General features: G+C 34.2%; 4 protein-coding genes across 5 annotated transcripts; 1 reads left to right on the top strand and 3 right to left on the bottom strand.

Annotated features, from left to right (window-relative positions):
- Window positions 1–3,602: 3,602 nt before the first annotated feature.
- Window positions 3,603–5,955, bottom strand: LOC137807768 (Sec14p-like phosphatidylinositol transfer family protein). Its single transcript, XM_068608591.2, has 4 exons — window positions 4,897–5,955; window positions 4,690–4,814; window positions 4,459–4,609; window positions 3,603–4,347 (listed from the first exon to the last, which is right to left on the bottom strand). Exons 1-4 carry the CDS (start codon window positions 5,794–5,796, stop codon window positions 4,093–4,095), a joined length of 1,431 nt encoding a protein of 476 aa, XP_068464692.2. The 5' UTR covers window positions 5,797–5,955; the 3' UTR covers window positions 3,603–4,092.
- An 873-nt stretch (window positions 5,956–6,828) lies between these two features.
- Window positions 6,829–9,072, top strand: LOC137818404 (Acyl-CoA N-acyltransferases (NAT) superfamily protein). Of its 2 annotated transcripts, XM_068621816.2 has the most exons (5): window positions 6,911–7,044; window positions 7,156–7,858; window positions 8,185–8,237; window positions 8,507–8,677; window positions 8,764–9,072. In XM_068621816.2, exons 2-5 carry the CDS (start codon window positions 7,463–7,465, stop codon window positions 8,987–8,989), a joined length of 846 nt encoding a protein of 281 aa, XP_068477917.1. In that variant the 5' UTR covers window positions 6,911–7,044; window positions 7,156–7,462; the 3' UTR covers window positions 8,990–9,072. The 2 variants fall into 2 exon arrangements, with proteins under 2 accessions (XP_090153994.1, XP_068477917.1); XM_090297868.1 differs by lacking the exon at window positions 8,185–8,237 and having other exon boundaries at window positions 6,829–7,044.
- A 1,031-nt stretch (window positions 9,073–10,103) lies between these two features.
- LOC137832439 (chloroplast envelope quinone oxidoreductase homolog) lies at window positions 10,104–12,567 on the bottom strand. The gene is made up of 4 exons (XM_068640608.2): window positions 12,419–12,567; window positions 12,190–12,334; window positions 11,996–12,087; window positions 10,104–10,979 (listed from the first exon to the last, which is right to left on the bottom strand). Exons 1-4 carry the CDS (start codon window positions 12,503–12,505, stop codon window positions 10,290–10,292), a joined length of 1,014 nt encoding a protein of 337 aa, XP_068496709.2. The 5' UTR covers window positions 12,506–12,567; the 3' UTR covers window positions 10,104–10,289.
- Window positions 12,568–14,522: 1,955 nt separating this feature from the next.
- On the bottom strand, window positions 14,523–16,923 carry LOC137832449 (chloroplast envelope quinone oxidoreductase homolog). Its single transcript, XM_068640619.2, has 4 exons — window positions 16,709–16,923; window positions 15,995–16,139; window positions 15,832–15,923; window positions 14,523–15,618 (listed from the first exon to the last, which is right to left on the bottom strand). Exons 1-4 carry the CDS (start codon window positions 16,913–16,915, stop codon window positions 14,929–14,931), a joined length of 1,134 nt encoding a protein of 377 aa, XP_068496720.2. The 5' UTR covers window positions 16,916–16,923; the 3' UTR covers window positions 14,523–14,928.
- Between the last annotated feature and the right edge of the window lie 2,214 nt (window positions 16,924–19,137).

Here is a 19,137-nt window from a genome sequence, read left to right on the forward strand (position 1 = left end):
ACAATAGGGCAATGAATCGATCTGCTTCTTCTTCACTGTTTTCTCATGCTCCAGTGTTCATCAGTCATGGATGTGAGTATCTTTCGCAACTAGCATTGCAATGCGGGAAAATCGAGCACAAGAATGTGAATAATGGAAGTTCTTCTGAAAATCTTGTTTTAGAAAACATTCGTTCTGAATATTTTACTCTGTTTTGAAAAATGTGTTCCAAAATATATTTCATGAATTTTAAAAAATGTGTCAAGGAAAAACATTTCAAAACAGCAAAATAGGTAATCACTAAGGTTAATTTAAATAAGGGTAAAATAGTCATTTTAGAAACTGTGGAGCTACATGTTCAAATTGAGGGAGTACAGGAAGCAATTGCCAAGATTGTTAATAGTACAAATTGCTTTCGATCTAACCCAAAAGTCCAATGTGATGTTCATATGTGCCTCTCTCAAATTAGAATCCATAAAGCTGATTCAATTATAATTAATAAAAGTGGTGAAAAGAAAAATAAGAGTAGTTAATCAGAAAATGAGAAGACATTAATTAAAATAACGAAAAATAAACATATAAAATTGATCATCATACATAATATTGAATAAAGTGTCAATAAAGCATTAAGTTGAACTAAACTGAAAATTTGCTTTATTAAAAAAAAAAAACTGGAATGAATGAAAGCAAAGCAAAGAATGGATTATGGTAACAGCTGGAACCAAACATAATGATTACAGCCATGTGTTGGTAATGTTACACACTCAATCCATGATTGAAGCAAAAGAAGAAAGAACAAAATGTGAGGTACCCCACATACATACACATTCCACCAAAACTTTGAAAGCTCAACCAACCCATTCCTTTCTTTTCAATTTAATAACTTTCTCATTTTCTATATAACTTTAATAATAAATCACATCTTGGTATAACAACCCCTTATAATATATTATGTACACATTTTTCTTCAACAAAAGTCCTAAAATCACTATTTTAACACAACTTTTTTTGAAAAACAAAGTTGAAGGCATATTATTTATCCATTAATTATCGGGTACATGATAAAAAAAAAGTAATTTATATGAAATTTTTAGGTTAAAATTGTATTGGTATTGTTAGAAACAAAAGTAGATAGAGATGGATATATATATATATATTGAAGTTATTGTGGAAACAGTGAAAAAGGAAGAAAGTGTTGCAAAAGATAATGATTGATTTGAAAGTATAAATGATGGCATCAATTATTACTGCTCTCGACAACCTTAGTCCACGAGTGATTCATTAACTTACATTACATCAATGTTAACATCCAAACTTACGAACGTATGATACGAACAAATAAATGAAAATAAATTACTGGTTTAAAAATGTTTGGTTGAAGAAAAAGAGAGTAAATTTAAGAAAAAGATAAAGTAGGAAAACATTAATTATATTACCTATTTTAATTTCAATAAAATGAATTAATATTATCCGCTTTGTGCCCATTCTCTCCCTCCAACCAAACAAATAATTAGGTATTGTGAAATGAAGCTTACTACGTAAAAGACACTGATAAACTAATTAAAAAGTCAAACTTTAATCAAACTGTTCATTAAAAAATGTTAAATTAACTTGTAAGAAATTAATAATTAATTGTTAAACAAACTTGCAATTTAAATAACGATAATTTTAATTGGTTAAAGTTTAATATTTTATTAAAATTGAAATAATCAGTGTAAATATTAAAACCAAAACATAGCATAGTAAAAAGATGGATATTTACGATCCCTTTAATTAGTTGTTTAGGGTTTATTCCTGTCAAGAGTAATAGGGAAAACAAGAGTAAAGAAATAACTTTTTTGAAGATGAAAATAATTAGCCATTCTTAAAAAAGGTTAACAAATGCTACTATAATACCTTATTTAGGCAAAGAAGGAAAGTTATAAATGAATGAAATGTTATTAGAATTGAAAAAATTAGTAAAACGCATTGAAAAGTGATGAAATGAAGTTTTAAGTGTAAGAGTTGAGAGAGAACATGTTTAATTTCAAAATAATTGATCTCTAACTGTCAACGTATGCAAAAAGTAGTTATATCTAAAATGAACAAAACCAATGAAATTGCAATTGGAGATTTTACCTAACTTAGAATTGAAAGCTGGAGTCATATGGAGATACTTGTATTATTCATAAGGTTTATTGTTAACTACCTTTATCTCCATGGAATTTATACATTCCACAAGTTGAAACAATTAAACTTTTTTTCATTAACTATATCACTTTAAACATAACATGAACACGTAATTATGAGAATCTGAATGCATATATTCCCCCATTGTCATGCATGATAGAGGCACAAAGAACAAAAACACAGCCTGTGCTAGAAGAGGGACCTAGAGGGAGGACATTCTAGCTACTTTTGGAATTTAACCCTATATACTCATTCAACATTTGATTGGTCACTTCTTTCTAAATTCCAAGCAACTACCACACTAGCAAACCGCAATTATTTCTTGCATACTTGCACTAAAAACAATTACTTTATTAAAGCTTCTTTCCACAGAGAACCTCCTTTAAATATTCCCCCCTTACCTAACAAGGTTCATGATGCATCTGGAGAATTTACAAAACAGCACACAAGACTTGCATGTCATTCTCCACATGACTAAAATCTGGAGAATTTACGAAACAGCACATATGACTTGCATGTCATTCTCCAAACCAATTATTGTGGATAGAATCAACAGTAAAGTTTATACTATTATGAAAATAATGTCATCATGAAATCTGTTAAGATGAACGATATATTACTATAATGTGGACTTTCACAATACATGCTTCGTCTATGTAAGAAGACTAGGAATAAGGAGGAATCGGTCTCAAGTATGCTTAGCTGTTGCAAAGTTTTTCTGTCCATATGAAAAAAAAAATGATGGAATGAGAATATCAAAGTTCAACAACTTAGAGAACACTACCTAAAAATTGTCTAAAGACATTTAAACAACATCCTTAAAATGCTATCTCCTGTTTCCAGAAAAATAGGCCAGGAACATATAGTTACAGATGTATTGACATTGTGAACAGGCATCAGATTATCTATGGTGGCAGCAGAGGGTCAGATGATGATCAATAAGGATTTGTCTCCTCCCCACACTTTACAGGCTGAATTGAACATATTAGTCATTAATTGGATAATCAGCGGTTGATACCGTGATAAAATACATTTGCATGTGTGTCTATAGTCATTTAGGTAGTTAAAAAATCTCAACCATTGATTTTTCAGTCAACAGTCCTCGTTCCATATTTTACCCTCTAATGTGCATGGACTTTGGAGAAGTCAAATCCAATGGATAAAAGTACATTCTCAACCATTTACAGTCCTCGGGTAAAACAGAATAAAAAATCAAGAATAACAAAGAAGAAGCCGAGTATCACTAAATAAAGGGTAAATGCACAAATAAGAAGACAGAAGCAGCCTCTGCAGTATTCAACCAAAGAATAAGAAGTAAGACAGAAGCAGCCTCTGCAATATTCAACCAAAGGTAACCAATCTGAAGTAATTACTCTTTTAATTTCATTTATAAATAGAATGAAAATCAAATAGAAATATATTAAAATGAAGAATAATAAGCAAGAGAGAAAATATAGAAATCAATCATACTTCTCATTTACTCCTTCTATATTAAATATCTATGATATGCAAAATGCTCAGAATTGGACCAAAACCAAACTCCACACCGGACAAGTACAGGAACAAAATTTTACATCGAAACTTCTAACAAGCAGACATCCTTCCTACATGTTGGTTTGGCTCACCCATCAAAGTGATATATAGTTCTGGTGACAAATGTGTTCTCACAAACCAACTCTAATATCAATTCCATGTGTTACTCTCTTCCCCAATATTGTTCATCACTAGAAAATAAAAGAACAATTTAGACTAGCGGAACTTTTTGTCTTGCAATGACGTATTAAATACAACAAAGACAGAAAAAGACAATCTGCAAACGACTCACGACCAAAACTATAGATGAAGAATGGGCAGAACAAAAGGCAACATGCATATTTCTCACTCTTGAAGTTAAATTTCTTTCATGTACCGAATACCACCGAAGAGTCTAGAGGTGATTTTCGCTCAATCACAGTAGGGTTTGATCATGAACCTGTAAAGAAGCCTCTTCTTTTTCAAGGTAGGATTATCTATGGTGAGCAACAATTTCCCCAGTTCACCAACTTTGAAGCTATTGGAAACCACTGGTTCATCGGTGGGGGACATCTTTGTGGCCTTCTGTATGACAACTGTATATGCATCTTTAGCATCAGGCTTGAATTCAGCATTGTAGGAAACCTCCCAGCCCACCACCCGCAGCTCCCAAACAATAATGCATTTCTGGAAAATCGCATGCCTCGATTTAGCAAGACACTTCAATTCATAGATTCATAACACAGGAGCATGACAGAATCTAATCTAGTTAAAAAAGAAGAGTAGAATGAAAGCCACCTCATAGATAGCAATTTCGACAGTTTGCTTAGTGGTTGGCTTTATAGAAAGTTCGGTGACAGGATCAGACGTAGTGAAATCGGGGTTGCAGTCACAGAAATCTACACTGAGGCCACCATACTGCACCGGCACTTGCTCGGGAGAAATATACCTATTCAATTCAAGGAAAGAAACACGGAAGGTTAGATGATAATAGAGAGAAGAGTAGAGTAGAGTTGAGTAGTGACTAACTTGAAAAGAATGTCTGGAGATTTGGATGGTCCTGCAAAGATAAACTTGCTTTTGGTTCTCTGAGTTAAGAAGGGATTGATCATGGTATAGAATGCAAGATACCACCAAGGGACATTGATGAAAACCTGCAGAATCACTATCCCTTCTGTTAGAGGTAGTCAAAACAGAAATGGAGGAAGCAAGGAAGGAAGTGAAAGGAAAAGGAACCTGTTTGGCAACAAACTCGGGATAGTTGTCCTGAAGCAACTGCAGAGCTTGTTTGGTGGCAAGGCGAAGTTCCCGTTTGGCAGGGCCAGGGGAGTTTTTGAGGTCATTGATTTGGAAAATGGCGCTGATGCCTCCGGGAGTGAAGTCGAGGTTCCTGATGCTGCGCTCCAGCAGCTGAATCCGCCATCGGAGAAACTTGGTTCGGTTTTCCTCGGTGGAGAAGGCCTTCTGGTAGAGCTCCTTGTTCTGGAACTCTCCGTAGACGTTGTAACAGACGGGGTGCCCCTCTCTTCCGTGGCCGTGCATGAAGACCACCTTCTCCAACTCCTCTCCCAGATCTTCCTCCAGAAGCTTCTCGATGCCGAAGTCCTTCCTCCATTGGAGAGTGTTCTGAATCATCACAAGAGCATCCTTCACCTTCAAGTCGCGCGCTCTCAGAAACTTGAGAAGAATGACGTCAGTCCTCTGGTCCTTCAAGAGAGGGACGCCCCAGATGGAAACCTCGCCTTCCTCCTTCCGCTCCAACTCTTCCCTCAGCGCCTTCTTCAGCTCTTCGATGCCCTTTCTCTCCGAATCAGAAACCCTATTGCTCTCCTCCTTCAATGACTCGCTCTCTGTCTCTCCGCCTGTAACCTCTTCTTCTTTCTCTTTCTCTTTCTCTTTCTCTTTCTCCTTCTCCTTCTCCTTCTCCTTCTCCTCAACCACAACCGCCTCCTCAGTACCTTTTACTTCCTCTTTCTCTTTGCCTTTCTCTTCATCCACAAGCACCTCCTCAGCCTTCACCTTCTCCTCAACCACATCGTCGGCTTTGGCATCATTCTCCGACGACAGTGACGGAGGGTCCTGAGGCGGTGAAGCGGCCGGAGCAGGAGGAGGAGGGTTTGAATCATTTTGGGCCATTTGGGAGAGAGTGAGTGAGAGTGGAGAAGACAAGATAGAGGTTTTGTTCTGTTCTGTCTTTTAAAAGAAACATTCATTGATTCGTTGGTCCGAATCCTATGCCACGCCATACACACATGACACACTACGGTGCTTTCTTCTCCACCCCAGCCCAGGCCCAGGCCCAGACCCAGACCCAGGCCCATATACATACACATTTTATTTTCAATTATATTTTTTTACCATACACAAGTAAGACAAAAATAAATAAATTTTAATGTTTAATTTTGAGAAAAGAAAATCTAGTAAAGACATTATTTACCATTTTATATTTTTAAAATTATTTTTTGTACTTTTCTTTTTAGTTAAATAGAAAATACTTTTTTCTCTTGACACAATTTACATGTGAGTTTTAAATATGTGCAATGAGTATAATAATTTTACATAAAAAAATGTTTGATTAAATTATAGTATAAGGTTGAAAAAGAAACAGAAATTATGGAATGGGTTGGGCCATGGGCCTGGTGTTATAGCCGCAGAGATTGTGTAAGCATGTTTGTAACTTTGTCTCTCCCACGTTGGAGAACACATTCTTGTTACGTTGTTTTGCTTTGTCACTGTGATTATCGTATAATCTATTATCTGTAATCATTCTCTCGCTGTATTTGTGGTACTGGAGATTAGAAACAAGAAACAACTTCCTCGTGATGGATAGCAAATCCAATTGCTGTTCACACATTCTTCCCCATCCTAGGTCTTTCTTATTTTGTTTAAACCTCGAACTTTTCACAGTTATTATCGTCATATGAAGATAAATAAATGTATAAATATTAAAATCATACAGATTTAACATATAATTAAATAAATTATACATCTTGTACATGATAACACAGTTACGGTTTTTGCTGGATGGTGTTATTTTCTCTTATTGAATCATTAGCATCTTTTATTTAGGTGATTAATTTAAGTCTCTGTTTCATTGACATGTTGTTTACTTCTATTTTCGTGACACAATATGATGCATTGTATTTGGTGGATATATAACTTTTTGGGTTCTGATTGTGTTCTGTCTTGATTTATCCATCCTAAGCCATGAATGATAGTTAGAAATTTGTCAAGAAGTTCTGTTTTATTCAGTCCAAACATTACAAGAGAAAATCAAAAAGGGTCCCAAGGACTGAATTAGGATGATTCCAAACTGACTGTGAGATTGACCCTGTGACACTCCATGGTTACACTTAGTTAGAGGCAAACCAAACCGATGCCAATGTGCGTGTGTGTGTATTTGTTTCTGGGCTATAGATTCTTATGAGTGTGGTTGTTGTTGATGTTGATGTTTTGTGTGGAAAAATGTTTGATATTTTTTGTTGTGTGAAACAGAAATAGAAGATGATGGGAGTTTTCGCTTGAATATGGATTGTGAAGATGGAGTGAGATTGGAATTAAACTTGAGATTGAGAATGTAGTATGAAAAGTGGAAACGAAAATAGTAGTTTTCTTGGCTGAGATGAGTGCACGTGGCCACTGGATTTATGTGTAATTGGCAGCCACAATAACAGAAAAAAGAGAGGCCACACAAATAAATACCGATCCGAATTCTATATTTGATTTTGCGATATCAACCAAAAACCAAGCTGTGATGTATATGTAGCCTAACCTTGCTTGTGTTGGTTTGGTTCATGCATGAATGGCTCATATACTGGCGAGTAATCCCAATGCTTCACACAAACTTGTGTGCTCAAACTTGGGATACGGTGCTAGAAGAGGATCCAGAAGTGGTTCTTACAGAGTGGGAAGGAAAAGGCGAGGTGGGGGTTTGGTGTTGCAATGCAGCAGCAGCACAACCACAAGCACCACCAGTTCGCAACTACCTTGTGTTGATGAGGATGTGAGGTTGCAGATAGAGAATGGTAGCAGTGGAAAGCTGAAGCAGCAGTTTGAGTATTTGGCGTGTGAGTATGGATGGAGAGTAAGGAAGCTATTTGAAAACGCAGAAGAGATAAGGAAGGCATCTCAAGTTCAGGCCGAAGCATTCCATGTTCCTATCTCTATTTTCAACGACCTGTTCTTCCAATTCTTTCAGGTTCTGCTTCTCTCTTTTTCTTTTCTTTTTCTTTCTCCTTTTCCAATCAAACAAATCACTTCATTCTTTTGTATCAATTTTTAAAAAGAGTAAACAAAACAACTCTTGTTTTCGCTTTTCAAAAGGACACTTTCCACTAAATTTACTATTATATTTAAGGAGTATGAAATAAGTGTGAAAGAATGTGAAATTTAGTAGAAATTGCAGAAGCTTTCAATTCAACTACTGATTTGTGTGAAGCTGAGCTTTATATTTTCTGACCAGGCACCCACCCACCTCTTAATTATTCTGTTTTGTTTTTTGTTTTTTTTGCCTTGAACCAATAGGCGGAAGTGCTTTCAGGGCTCCTTTACAAGCTTAAAAACTCACCACCTAATAGGTAAATTTGTCCTTTTCTTATGAATATTATAGTCAACAAATATGTGAACTTGTAATATAAAAGTATAAAAGTACTTAAAAAGAGAAAAAAATTTGATGTAGCATTCAATAACCTTTCTTGTGTTCACCTATTTATTTCTTAGTTATATACGCCACAATGTGACAATAGATATCAACCACAACAATGATCATGTGCCATGCTAAAGAGTATTGAAATTTCAGCAACTGTTCTGTGAAACGTTAGACTGTAATGTGTGACATGTTATTCAGGTATGCTTGTTTGGTAGCTGAGGCAGCAAAAGATGATCAAGATTCAGCAAAACAGCTTGTGGGTGTCATAGATGTGACTGTCTTAAGAGACCAAAATGTGCTTCAACATCTTCCATCTGAAGCTGAAGAGTACCTTTACATATCAGGAATAGCAGTCTCCGAAACTTTCAGGTGATTAAGCACAATTTCATAATCATTACAATGATCTTGCTGGTGTTGTTGTGAAGGTGTATTTAAGAAACTGATTGATAGCACAGGAGGAGGAAAATAGCGACTGCACTGTTGAAAGCCTGCGACATGCTTTCCATTTTGTGGGGTTTTGAGTTTCTTGCCCTTCGAGCCTATGAAGAAGATGTGGGTGCTCGCAAATTGTACGCAAATGCTGGGTACCAAGTGGTGTCTCGAGATCCACCGTGGACAAGTAATTGGATTGGAAAGAAATGTCGTGTTCTTATGATCAAAAGAACTAGTTTGCCTAAGTAGCTTAATTTAGAGTAGACATCTAAACAAAATAACTGTAATCAATAGTTGAATAGATTATAGTATGTGCTGGTGTGATTTGTTCATTATTTCTCACATTTCACCTCCTTTTCCTGTCAAAGACAAGATTCAATTAATTGACCACCCAAACTCCATTTCGAATCCCCCTTTTCCTTAATTTAATCAATAGTTTGGGTTTGAAGTTTGTCTCAAAGATCCTTCACCTCTACACACCCTCTTAATCTATTCCTTCTATCCCAAATACAAATAATACCCTTTCAACTATTTTTACCTCCCTCAATAAAATTATTAAATAGTAACTAAATTTAAAAATTAAAAATAATTAATCACTATATTAACTAAATTAGATATTAATTTAGAAAATTATTAATATTTAAAGTGATTTCTATTAATAATAAAAAATTATAAAGTAATTTTTAAATTTGTATCTCAATTTGCTATGAAAGTTTTAGTGACTACTATTTTAAATTCTAAATTAGTCTCTAAAAGATTAATAAAAGCTAATTTAAAATATAAAACAATAAGTAGCTAAAATCTTGATAACTAATTACATAGCAATTTAGAAATCATTTTGTAAATTTTTATTACTAATAAAAACTACTTTATATACTAATAATTTTTTTCATTTATAAAATTATCTCTAATTTAATTAAATAATAATTAATTAATTTAGTTTCTAAAATTAGTTTTTATTTAATGATCTGAATGATTTTTAAATCTAATTACACAAATTAAATCTACAAAACCTACATGCCCAGTCATAGACGTAATCAACAAATAAAGATTGTTAATTTTGCATTTCAAGTGAGAAGCCTTGGACTTGAACTCCGGTCGTAATATGAGAAAGATGTTGGATCAGAAAGGCGTTGTATCACGCGAACATCCACTAACGAGAAAACTAACTAATACTTGTTAGAAATTAAGTTCATAATCACTTGGTCTTATCATCTTCGTAAGAGAATTTGTGAAAAATAAGCATTTATCAGGTATCAAGCTAAAGCAAACAAGTTCTAATTTAACCACGAGAAAAGGAAAGGAGAAAATGTGCACAATCAATGAGCAACTTAATGAACAACTAAGTAGGACACAAGAAAAGTTGCCTGGTAGTAAAGCATCCCATCATATACAAACCAATCACAGTGTCAAAAACAGACAACAAATATTAACTTAAAATCCTTACAAGCATACAACACGCGCAGTTATTCATTATCATATGAGCTTTACACAAACCGTGTCCTGATATGTAGAAACTAGAGATTGAACAACTCAAAGCAAACTGTATCTATGGTTCCACAACGATTTTTCCAGTAGCATGGCCATCAATGCTCTTAGCCCAAGCATCTTCAGCTTTGCTCAAAGGAAACTTGGAGTCAATAACAGACTTAAGTTTCCCATCCTTCACTAGTTGGAGTAGATGTTCCAGGCCCTCACGCTGGACAGTTACTACAAATGGCACCAGCCGCTTCTTGGAAAAAGTAACTTTCTTCAGGGCAGCAGTCCACAACGAACTTGCATTAGGTGTTAAATCAACTACAACTGCCTTTTCAGTCAAATTAGGTTCAAAAGTTGACCAAGATATTCCAGTTGTACAGTGTATGACTGCGTCATATTTCCTACCAGATGGACTCTTGAGCGCTGCCCCCTCTGGAGTCCTGTAGTCAAGAACCTCATCGGCACCTAAACCCTTGACAAACTCAATGTTGCGAGCCCCACAAGTGGCTGTGACATGGGTGTTCCCTAGCTTTGCTAGTTGAACAGCATAGTGACCCACACCACCTGAAGCAGCAGTTACTAAAATGTTCCTGGTCTGGCCACTCCCATCAAGCTTCACTCCTGCAATTTGTGTGAGGGCATCACGAGCTGTGAGTGCAGCTATAGGTAATGCTGCAGCTTCAGCAGCTGAGACTTCAGGTGGTCTGGAAGCTGTTATGCTCTCACTGGCGACAGCAAACTCAGCCAGTCCACCTCCATACTGACATTCAACACATACAACACAAAATGGGTATTAGGCAGTTGCCACCAGCATATGAATTGGAAAATATTCTTTAACTTGGAACAAGTTCAGGTATAACATGCCAATTATTTCACACTAGAATTTATCTGGCAACATCATATATTCTACATTTTACTAGTTTTTTATAGGCACAATACACTTTCATTCAAGGGGCAATAAGTGATTTCTTTTAAGCAAAAAGAAAAACATTGAAGCAGTATTATTATGTGACTAAGAAAGGATGAGCTTTGGCATGATGTAAGGTTGCTGTCTAAATATGATTGTATAATAATTAAGAAAGCCTTACTGTTCAAGTGGCAAACATATTTTGCAACATTCTATAAGGTCTTAATTTAATTTTTGTGGATTCCACGTATGACATCACTCTTAATACCTTTTTGTAGTTTTTACTCTAATAGAAGAGTCTTTTAAGATTCACACTCTCGTTTTTATTTGGTTATTGGTAGAAATATATATTAAATAATTTGGTATTCTTATGAAAAAAAAAACCCTAAGTGTTATTTTTATACATGTCAGCATACTCGGAAGTTCTTATAAAACTCAAGAAAAATGATACATCATCGATAATTTTGCTCCAGTATACAACTCTTTTTCTTTGCCTAAAATTTCAATTTTTGTAAGAAATGACAAAAATACCTTCTTTTATATCATCAATTAGAGGTTGTATAGTGGAGCTCAATATATCATTGCTCTAAAACTCAATACTTAATCTTATGCCCAATGTATAAGACAATGTTTTGGTGGTTGTAGTTTTGACATACAAAAACTATAAGAGCAGTAACAGCGAGTATCTTGTATAACAACGACTATCTATGAAGCTCTACTTCTTTTGCCAACAAAGATGTTCGTGAAACAGCAAATTAGGATGGTGGTGGTTCCAAAAAAAATTGATTCAAGTTTTCCGTCCTTCTTAAAGCTGTTTAGGGTTGCAATTAGAAGTTAAAAGGAGTGAAAGAAAGAGAGAATTGAATTACTTGATGAGTGAGCTTAGTAAGGACTTTGTCGCCAACTTTGAAATCTTTGACTTGCGGTCCGATCTCAACGATTTCTCCAGCGACATCAGTGCCTGACAGTGATGGCGATGAAGCAGAAAAAGAATGGCAATTATTCATGATTATGAATAGCAATGAAAAAAAGAGAGTGAATGAACGAATGAATGGAAGCATACAAGGAATGTGGGGAAAGGATCTGGGCAAAAACAAAGGGCGCAGAAGACCCTTCTGAATCTTCCAATCAATGGGGTTGATGCTGGTTGCTTCCAATTTCAGCAAAACCTCATTTGTCTTGGGAGTGGGAACGCCAACTTGAACGTGCTGATAGTGGAAATGAAGAAATTAGGTTAAATTGAAAGGAAGTGAATTGAATTGAACAGAACAGAAAGAGAGGAAGGTGAAAACCTTGAGGCCGGCGGCGCCGCCGCCGTAGGCGTCGTAGTGAAGTGCGTTCATGAGATCGGGAGTGGTGGTTGCGCTTCTCGTTGTCATCTCTTCTTACTCTCTCACAGATTACAACTCCAAATCTTTTTCTTATAATTGTTCTAATTATCCATTTATAATTACTTATTTAAGTATTTTTCATTTTTTACTCAAAATTATATTAATTTTAAAATTTTAATTTCTAATTAGTAAATAAAGAGTTAATAGATTTATTTTATTTAAAGTTGTAATTATTAATTTTAGTTATTTAAGAATTGCGCTTTACTATTTAATAGTTGATAAATATTATTTATTTCGTTTTACTAAGAGTTTTTTAAAAATTATAAAATTTATAATTAATTGAATACATTTATTGCAATCGAAATTATAAATATTAAACAAATGCATTGCAATGTAATATTTTTATCATACAGTGGTATATGGTTTTAAGCATTTGAATGAGATTATGAGAATTCATTTCTAATGTTTGCGTACCAAGCAACATTGTTTTATATTCGTATCTATTAATTAAATGAATTAAAAAATCATATTATTTATTATACTATAAGAATAGAAGTGTTACAAGTAGAATATAAATGTTTTAATATTAAAGTAAAGAGTTTATAAATAGAAAAAAATATTTATTTAAGTTTTATTTTTAAAAAACAGCATTTCTTTTAAAACTTTTTTTTTTCTTTCTCTTTCTTCGACTCCTTTCTAAAGATCTGAAAAATTAGTTTATGATTTTGAAGATCAAAGTTTGTTATTGAAATCCCAGTAAAAAATAAAACAAGTTTATATAATCAATTTTTTATTTAAAGTAAATTTCTCTCTACTCCTCTTTTATGAGTCATGAATGAAAAATTATGCATGTCTTCCAAACAAAGTATGTTGCATTAGTGTTTTTAGAGTTAAAACGCTAGTATAGGGTAATAAAGGTAGTTCATATTATTTTTTTATGGGTTTTTTTTTTCTGAAATTTTTATCAGACATTCGTTATTGTGTGTATTGAGTTTTGGCTAAGATTTGAGTTTCAAATTTTTTCTACAAGATTTGCAATAAATTTTCTATTCATCATTGCCAAGATTGAAAGTAATGTATGTTTGTGTGTGAAACTGTTTGATATTTTTTCTAGGTGAATACTTATCGGTTTAACCTGAAATTTGTCGGGTTTTGTCCCGAATTCAGTTGATATTCTTACATGGAATTGCAACAAAATATATATTATTTCGGGAGAATTTTTCAGAAATTTTGTGAAAATCAAGGCTATCATCTACCAAAATTTGTGAAATTTCACAATACTTTATACAATTTTATTATGGGTCCATACTATGTTGAAAAATTCTAATGCAAGTACTTTCATATGTTGTTTGCATCGAGTTAAAGAGTCACGTCCATAAACAAAACACAAAAATGATATATAGGGTAGAAAAGTTAGGTCGTTTTGTTTTCAGAAAATCAGTTTTGTTCACTCTCGGTCAGGGACTTACTACGCTTTATTCCTTGGGTCTTTTAGTCTTAAACTTTTACCATAAATTGTGTATTGAGTTTTGGATGAGATTAAAGCCCTAACTTTCTCCCATAAAATTTGAAATAATTTTTTATTCATCACTGTCAGAACTAAAAAGAATGTTCAAGTGAGAGTTTTCTAAAGTTTAAAGAAACATATTTTTAAATATTTCTAAAAGTTAAAAAAAGTATTAATCTTTATTTTTTTATACTTGACAATGACAATTATATTGTGTTTGAACAATTTTATAATATAATGTATGATAAATTTTTAATTTATTGGCAATTGATTTAAGTTGAATTTATAATAACTATTTCGAAGGAAATAAATATTATATTAAAATGTATATTATATCTATTAAAATCAATTTTTTGTTTTATATTTGTATATTAAAATTGCGAGTATGGTTAAAGAGTATTTCTATGTTTATTTATTAATTTTATGTGTGCATTACATATATAAATATAAACACATTAAAAAGTTACATATGAAGGATTAACATATAGTGAATCTATGATGAATTCAAATTACTCACTTTTTTTTCAGAGAAATAAGAAACACAAGTAACAACCTGAATTACAAAAGGAATCAAACTAAAAGTTTGTATATGAATGAGGAAGACAAAAACTTGAAAAATAACATAAACAACCGAATTACAGTATGATATGCAGGACCAGTTATACCATAGACTTATACCATAGACTTACAATATTTCCAAGCTTATAAACTACAGTAATAATACCTTTACAATCTACTCAGTAGGTATTTTAACATGTAATTTTACAACCATCACATCATTCACGTATCTCAATCAAATTTTCTTTACTCGTACGTTAATCCAAATACACTTACGTTAATCCAAATACACTTACGTTTTTCACACTTTTTTTTTTCTCACAATCTTACTCTCTCACACTCTTAACAATATGAGAAATGAAGTTGTAGACTGATAGAAGTTTTCAATATATCAGATTTCTATAAACTATGGTTCCACAATAATTTTTCCAGTGGCATGACCATCAAGGCTCTTGGCCCAAGCATCTTGTGCTTTGGTGAGAGGAAACTTGGAGTCAATAAGAGACTTCAGTTTCCCATCCTTCAATAGCTGAACCAGATTCTCCAGGCCCTCACGCTTCACAACTACAAAAAATGGCACCAAACGCTTCTTCGAAAAGCTAATTTTCTTTAGAGCAGCAGTGATAAATGAAGATGGATTAGGAGTTAATTCAACTACCACTGCCTTTTCACTCAAATTAGGTTCAAAAATTGACCAAGCTATTCCGGATGTGCAGTTTATCACTGCATCATATTTTCTACCAGATGGACTTTTCAGGGCTGCACCCTCCGGAGTCCTGTAATCAAGAACCTCATCGGCGCCTAAGCCCTTCACAACCTCAATGTTCCGAGCTCCACAGGTGGCGGTCACGTGGTGGTTCCCTAGTTTTGCTAGCTGAACAGCATAGTGACCCACACCACCTGAAGCAGCAGTTACCAGAACGTTCTTGGGTTTGCCAGTGCCATCGAGCTTCAATCCTGCAATTTGAATTAGGGCATCACGAGCTGTGAGGGCGGCAATAGGTAGCGCTGCAGCTTCAGCCGCCGAGACTTCCGGTGGCCGGGAAGCTGTTAGGCTCTCACTGGCCACAGCAAACTCCGCCATTCCACCTCCATACTGCAATTTCGTAATTCACCATACACAATACAAAAAAAGACAGAATTAATCGCACACACAACACAAAAAAGACAGAATTAATCGCACACACAACACAAAAAAACACAACACTGATACTAATAGAATATGTACACAAAAATATGTATAATTTCGATCACAGTTCCAACAAAAAAAAGGGTATTTGCAGTTGAGATGAGATGAGAGGTGAATTACTCGAGTATTGAGCAGAGCAAGGACTTTGTCGCCAACTTTGAAATCTTTGACCTGTGGTCCGATCTGAACGACCTCTCCGGCGATATCGGTGCCTGGAAGCAAGAGATTGTTAGAGGTGAATGGGAGGAAAGAATGAATGGGAGAGACGAGAAAAGATGCATACAAGGTGTATGAGGAAAGTTTCCGGGGAAAAACAAAGGTCTCAGCAAACCCTTCTGTATCTTCCAATCCAACGGGTTAATGCTAACCGCTTCCACTTTCACTAAAACCTCCTTCTTCTTTGGACTCGGAATCCCAACTTCAACGTGCTGCTTACAAACAACACAATATAGCCAACTAATTAATCACTTTTATTCCAATTAAACAACACTAATAACATTACTTAATGAATTAATCATAATATCTTCTATACACGACGAGTTGGTAGACTCGACGTGTGAGAAGTGTGTTGTGTTGAAGACGAGTTGGTAGACTCAACACGATGTGTTGTGTTGAAGATGAGTTGGTAGACTCGACGTGAAAGAAGTGTGTTGTGTTGAAGACGAGTTGGTAGACTCGACGTGAGAGAAGTGTATTGTGTTGAAGTTGAGTTGGTAGACTCGACGTGAAAGAAGTGTGTTGTGTTGAAGACGAGTTGGTAGACTCAATACGAGAGAAGTGTGTTGTGTTGAAGACGAGTTGGTAGACTCGACATGAAAGAAGTGTGTTGTGTTGAAGACGAGTTGGTAGACTCAACACGAGAGAAGTGTGTTGTGTTGAATACGAGTTGGTAGACTCAACGTGAGAGAAGTGTGTTGTGTTAAAGACGAGTTGATAAACTCGAAGTGTGTTGTGTTGAAGATTTCATATCGACTAGTAAAATAAGAAAGCAACAAACCTTCAATCCTGCTGAACCTCCCCCGTACTTCTCGTACTGAATAGCGTTCATCACATTCTTTGTCATCTCTTCACAATTATTTTCTTCTAACACTATTCGTTTCAGAAATGTATTGGTTGCTTTCTCACAACTTTGGCTTTTAAAAGCTACATTTTTGTTTGACAAATCATTTTTTGATGGTAGGGACAAATGATATTCTTCCTCCATTTCGGCTCAAAGCTTCAAAACTATAGGTGGCATGTTCATAACCATGTATATTCATTATTTTTTTTTTATTATTAGATATTAATGAATTATATGGCTTCCTTTTTCACACCTGATCACTGACCAGAATGGTCTTCTGTAAATAGTAGTCGTTGTGCTCGTGCTTAAGAAATTTCAATATATACCCACCAGAATAGTCGTCTTTTCAATTTTTTATAAATAAATTATAGTTTAATATTTTTACCTTGGGAAATCTTTATAATAACATTAATGACAATTTCAACAATTAGAGTAATACTCAGGACCACAAAGTAAAAGAAATAAGATTTTTGTGAAAGGCACGAAAAACTGAGACCCCACTGAACAGTGGCATTATTAAATGTTAATTGTGACAGTGGCATTATTAAATGTTAATTGAAAAGAGGGATGAAGTTTTTAAGGTGGACATAATGTTAACTGACAAGAGACTGATTGATTTATTTTGTGGGTTAGACGATCATCAGGAATCGTTTATCTCTTTCTGTTTTTTATTTAAACACTCTATTCTTATTTCAACATACAAATAAGTTACTTTTTTCTCTTCTATTTTCATCCCCTCATATCAATCTTCAATGATATCTAGAGTTTTTTTTTTCAGGACCATGTCTATGTCTTCTGCTACCACACCACCCTCTAAATCCTCTGTGCTCCTCTGCAAACCTTCCATACACCTATTAGTTTGAAGTTTGGCGATGTTTTAATAATGGTTCTTGCATTCCTTCTGCATCCAATGTCCTTATCTCTAGTCGATGTGGGATCTCCAACACACCCTCCTCACGTGCGTGGGACTATATATTATGGGTGGTGGCCCGATAGCGGGTGGCCTGATAAGGCCAACAAATACTCGCTAGAATAGGCTCGAAATGGCTCTGATACCATATTACGAAGTGAACTTTAAGCCTAACTCAACCCCATAAAACCGACTCAGTAAGGTGAGGTTTGCACCCATTTATATATTATGAAATATCCTTATCTCTAGTCGATGTGGGATCTCCAACAGTCTTCTTGTCTTGTTAAACATCAGATTTCAAAGCATATTATTCTACAAGGAATTCTTAAAAATATTCTTTACCTGATATTTTTCATAATACTATTACTGATTTATCTTCTAAACCTCAACTATAGCATTCCTGTCATAGACATGCATCTTTTACTATTGTTCATTGAGTTATGAAGTCTGTAATACACCTTCCAAAAATTAAAATATTCCTGTGATAGTGTGCTATTGCTAAGACTCATTAGTTACTTTTTACTGCTCTTTACCTTGTTTTTCTATTTTACATTTAAGGACCATCCATGTAGACTGCTTCTAATGGTTTCCATTACTATATTGTGTGTGGATGCTTACTCTTGTTACACTTGGATATGTCTTCTACAATTTAAATCACAAGTTTGCTATGAAATGTTTTCATTCGTTTCAAAAAATCAAATTGGATGTGTGCTACATAGCTTATAATCTGACAAAGTTAAGGAGTTTTTATTTATTACTTTATATCTCCATGATAATGGCATATAACATCATTGTATATGTCTATACACACAAAACATAATGACTCCATTGAAAAAAAAAATATAAACATATAACTGAAACTAGTTTACCTCTCTTATCACTTGCTTCTTTACCTCTAAATTTTTGGGATTAGGCTTTTCTCACAACTACTACTATCATTAACATTTTATCCACCATTAATTTTCAAAATCGTAGTCCTTATGAAAGACCTTTTCACAAGAAACCTACCTAAAGACTTTTGGTTGTGCTTGTTACATTATAATCATCGTAAATTTGATTTTCATTCAACTATGTATATTTTCTTGGATTATAGTACTAGTAAGAAGAAATGTGTATTCTCTTACCATTTTCAATGAGCTTTTTTGGGTTGGTTATGATAGGATAATAATATGTTTTCTTTAATTTTTAGCTATGAAGTTATGTAGCATTGATACGGACACTCATACGACACAGACACGGATACAAATATACCTAAAATTTCTAAAATGTAGGACACGGGGACACATATCTATTTATTATATAATTATAAATTATATAAATTGACAATAAATATTTATGTGCACAAGTATGTTTCAGATTATTTTTTTGAGCAGAAAGATATTTTTCATAACTGGTTTACAAAGATTTGTTTCTTATTTTTATAATCACAATAACAATTTATACAATAAAGTTTGAA

The sequence above is a fragment of the Phaseolus vulgaris genome, chromosome 11, assembly GCF_051622355.1.
Source record: "Phaseolus vulgaris cultivar YP4 chromosome 11, ASM5162235v1, whole genome shotgun sequence".
Taxonomy (NCBI): Eukaryota; Viridiplantae; Streptophyta; class Magnoliopsida; order Fabales; family Fabaceae; genus Phaseolus; species Phaseolus vulgaris.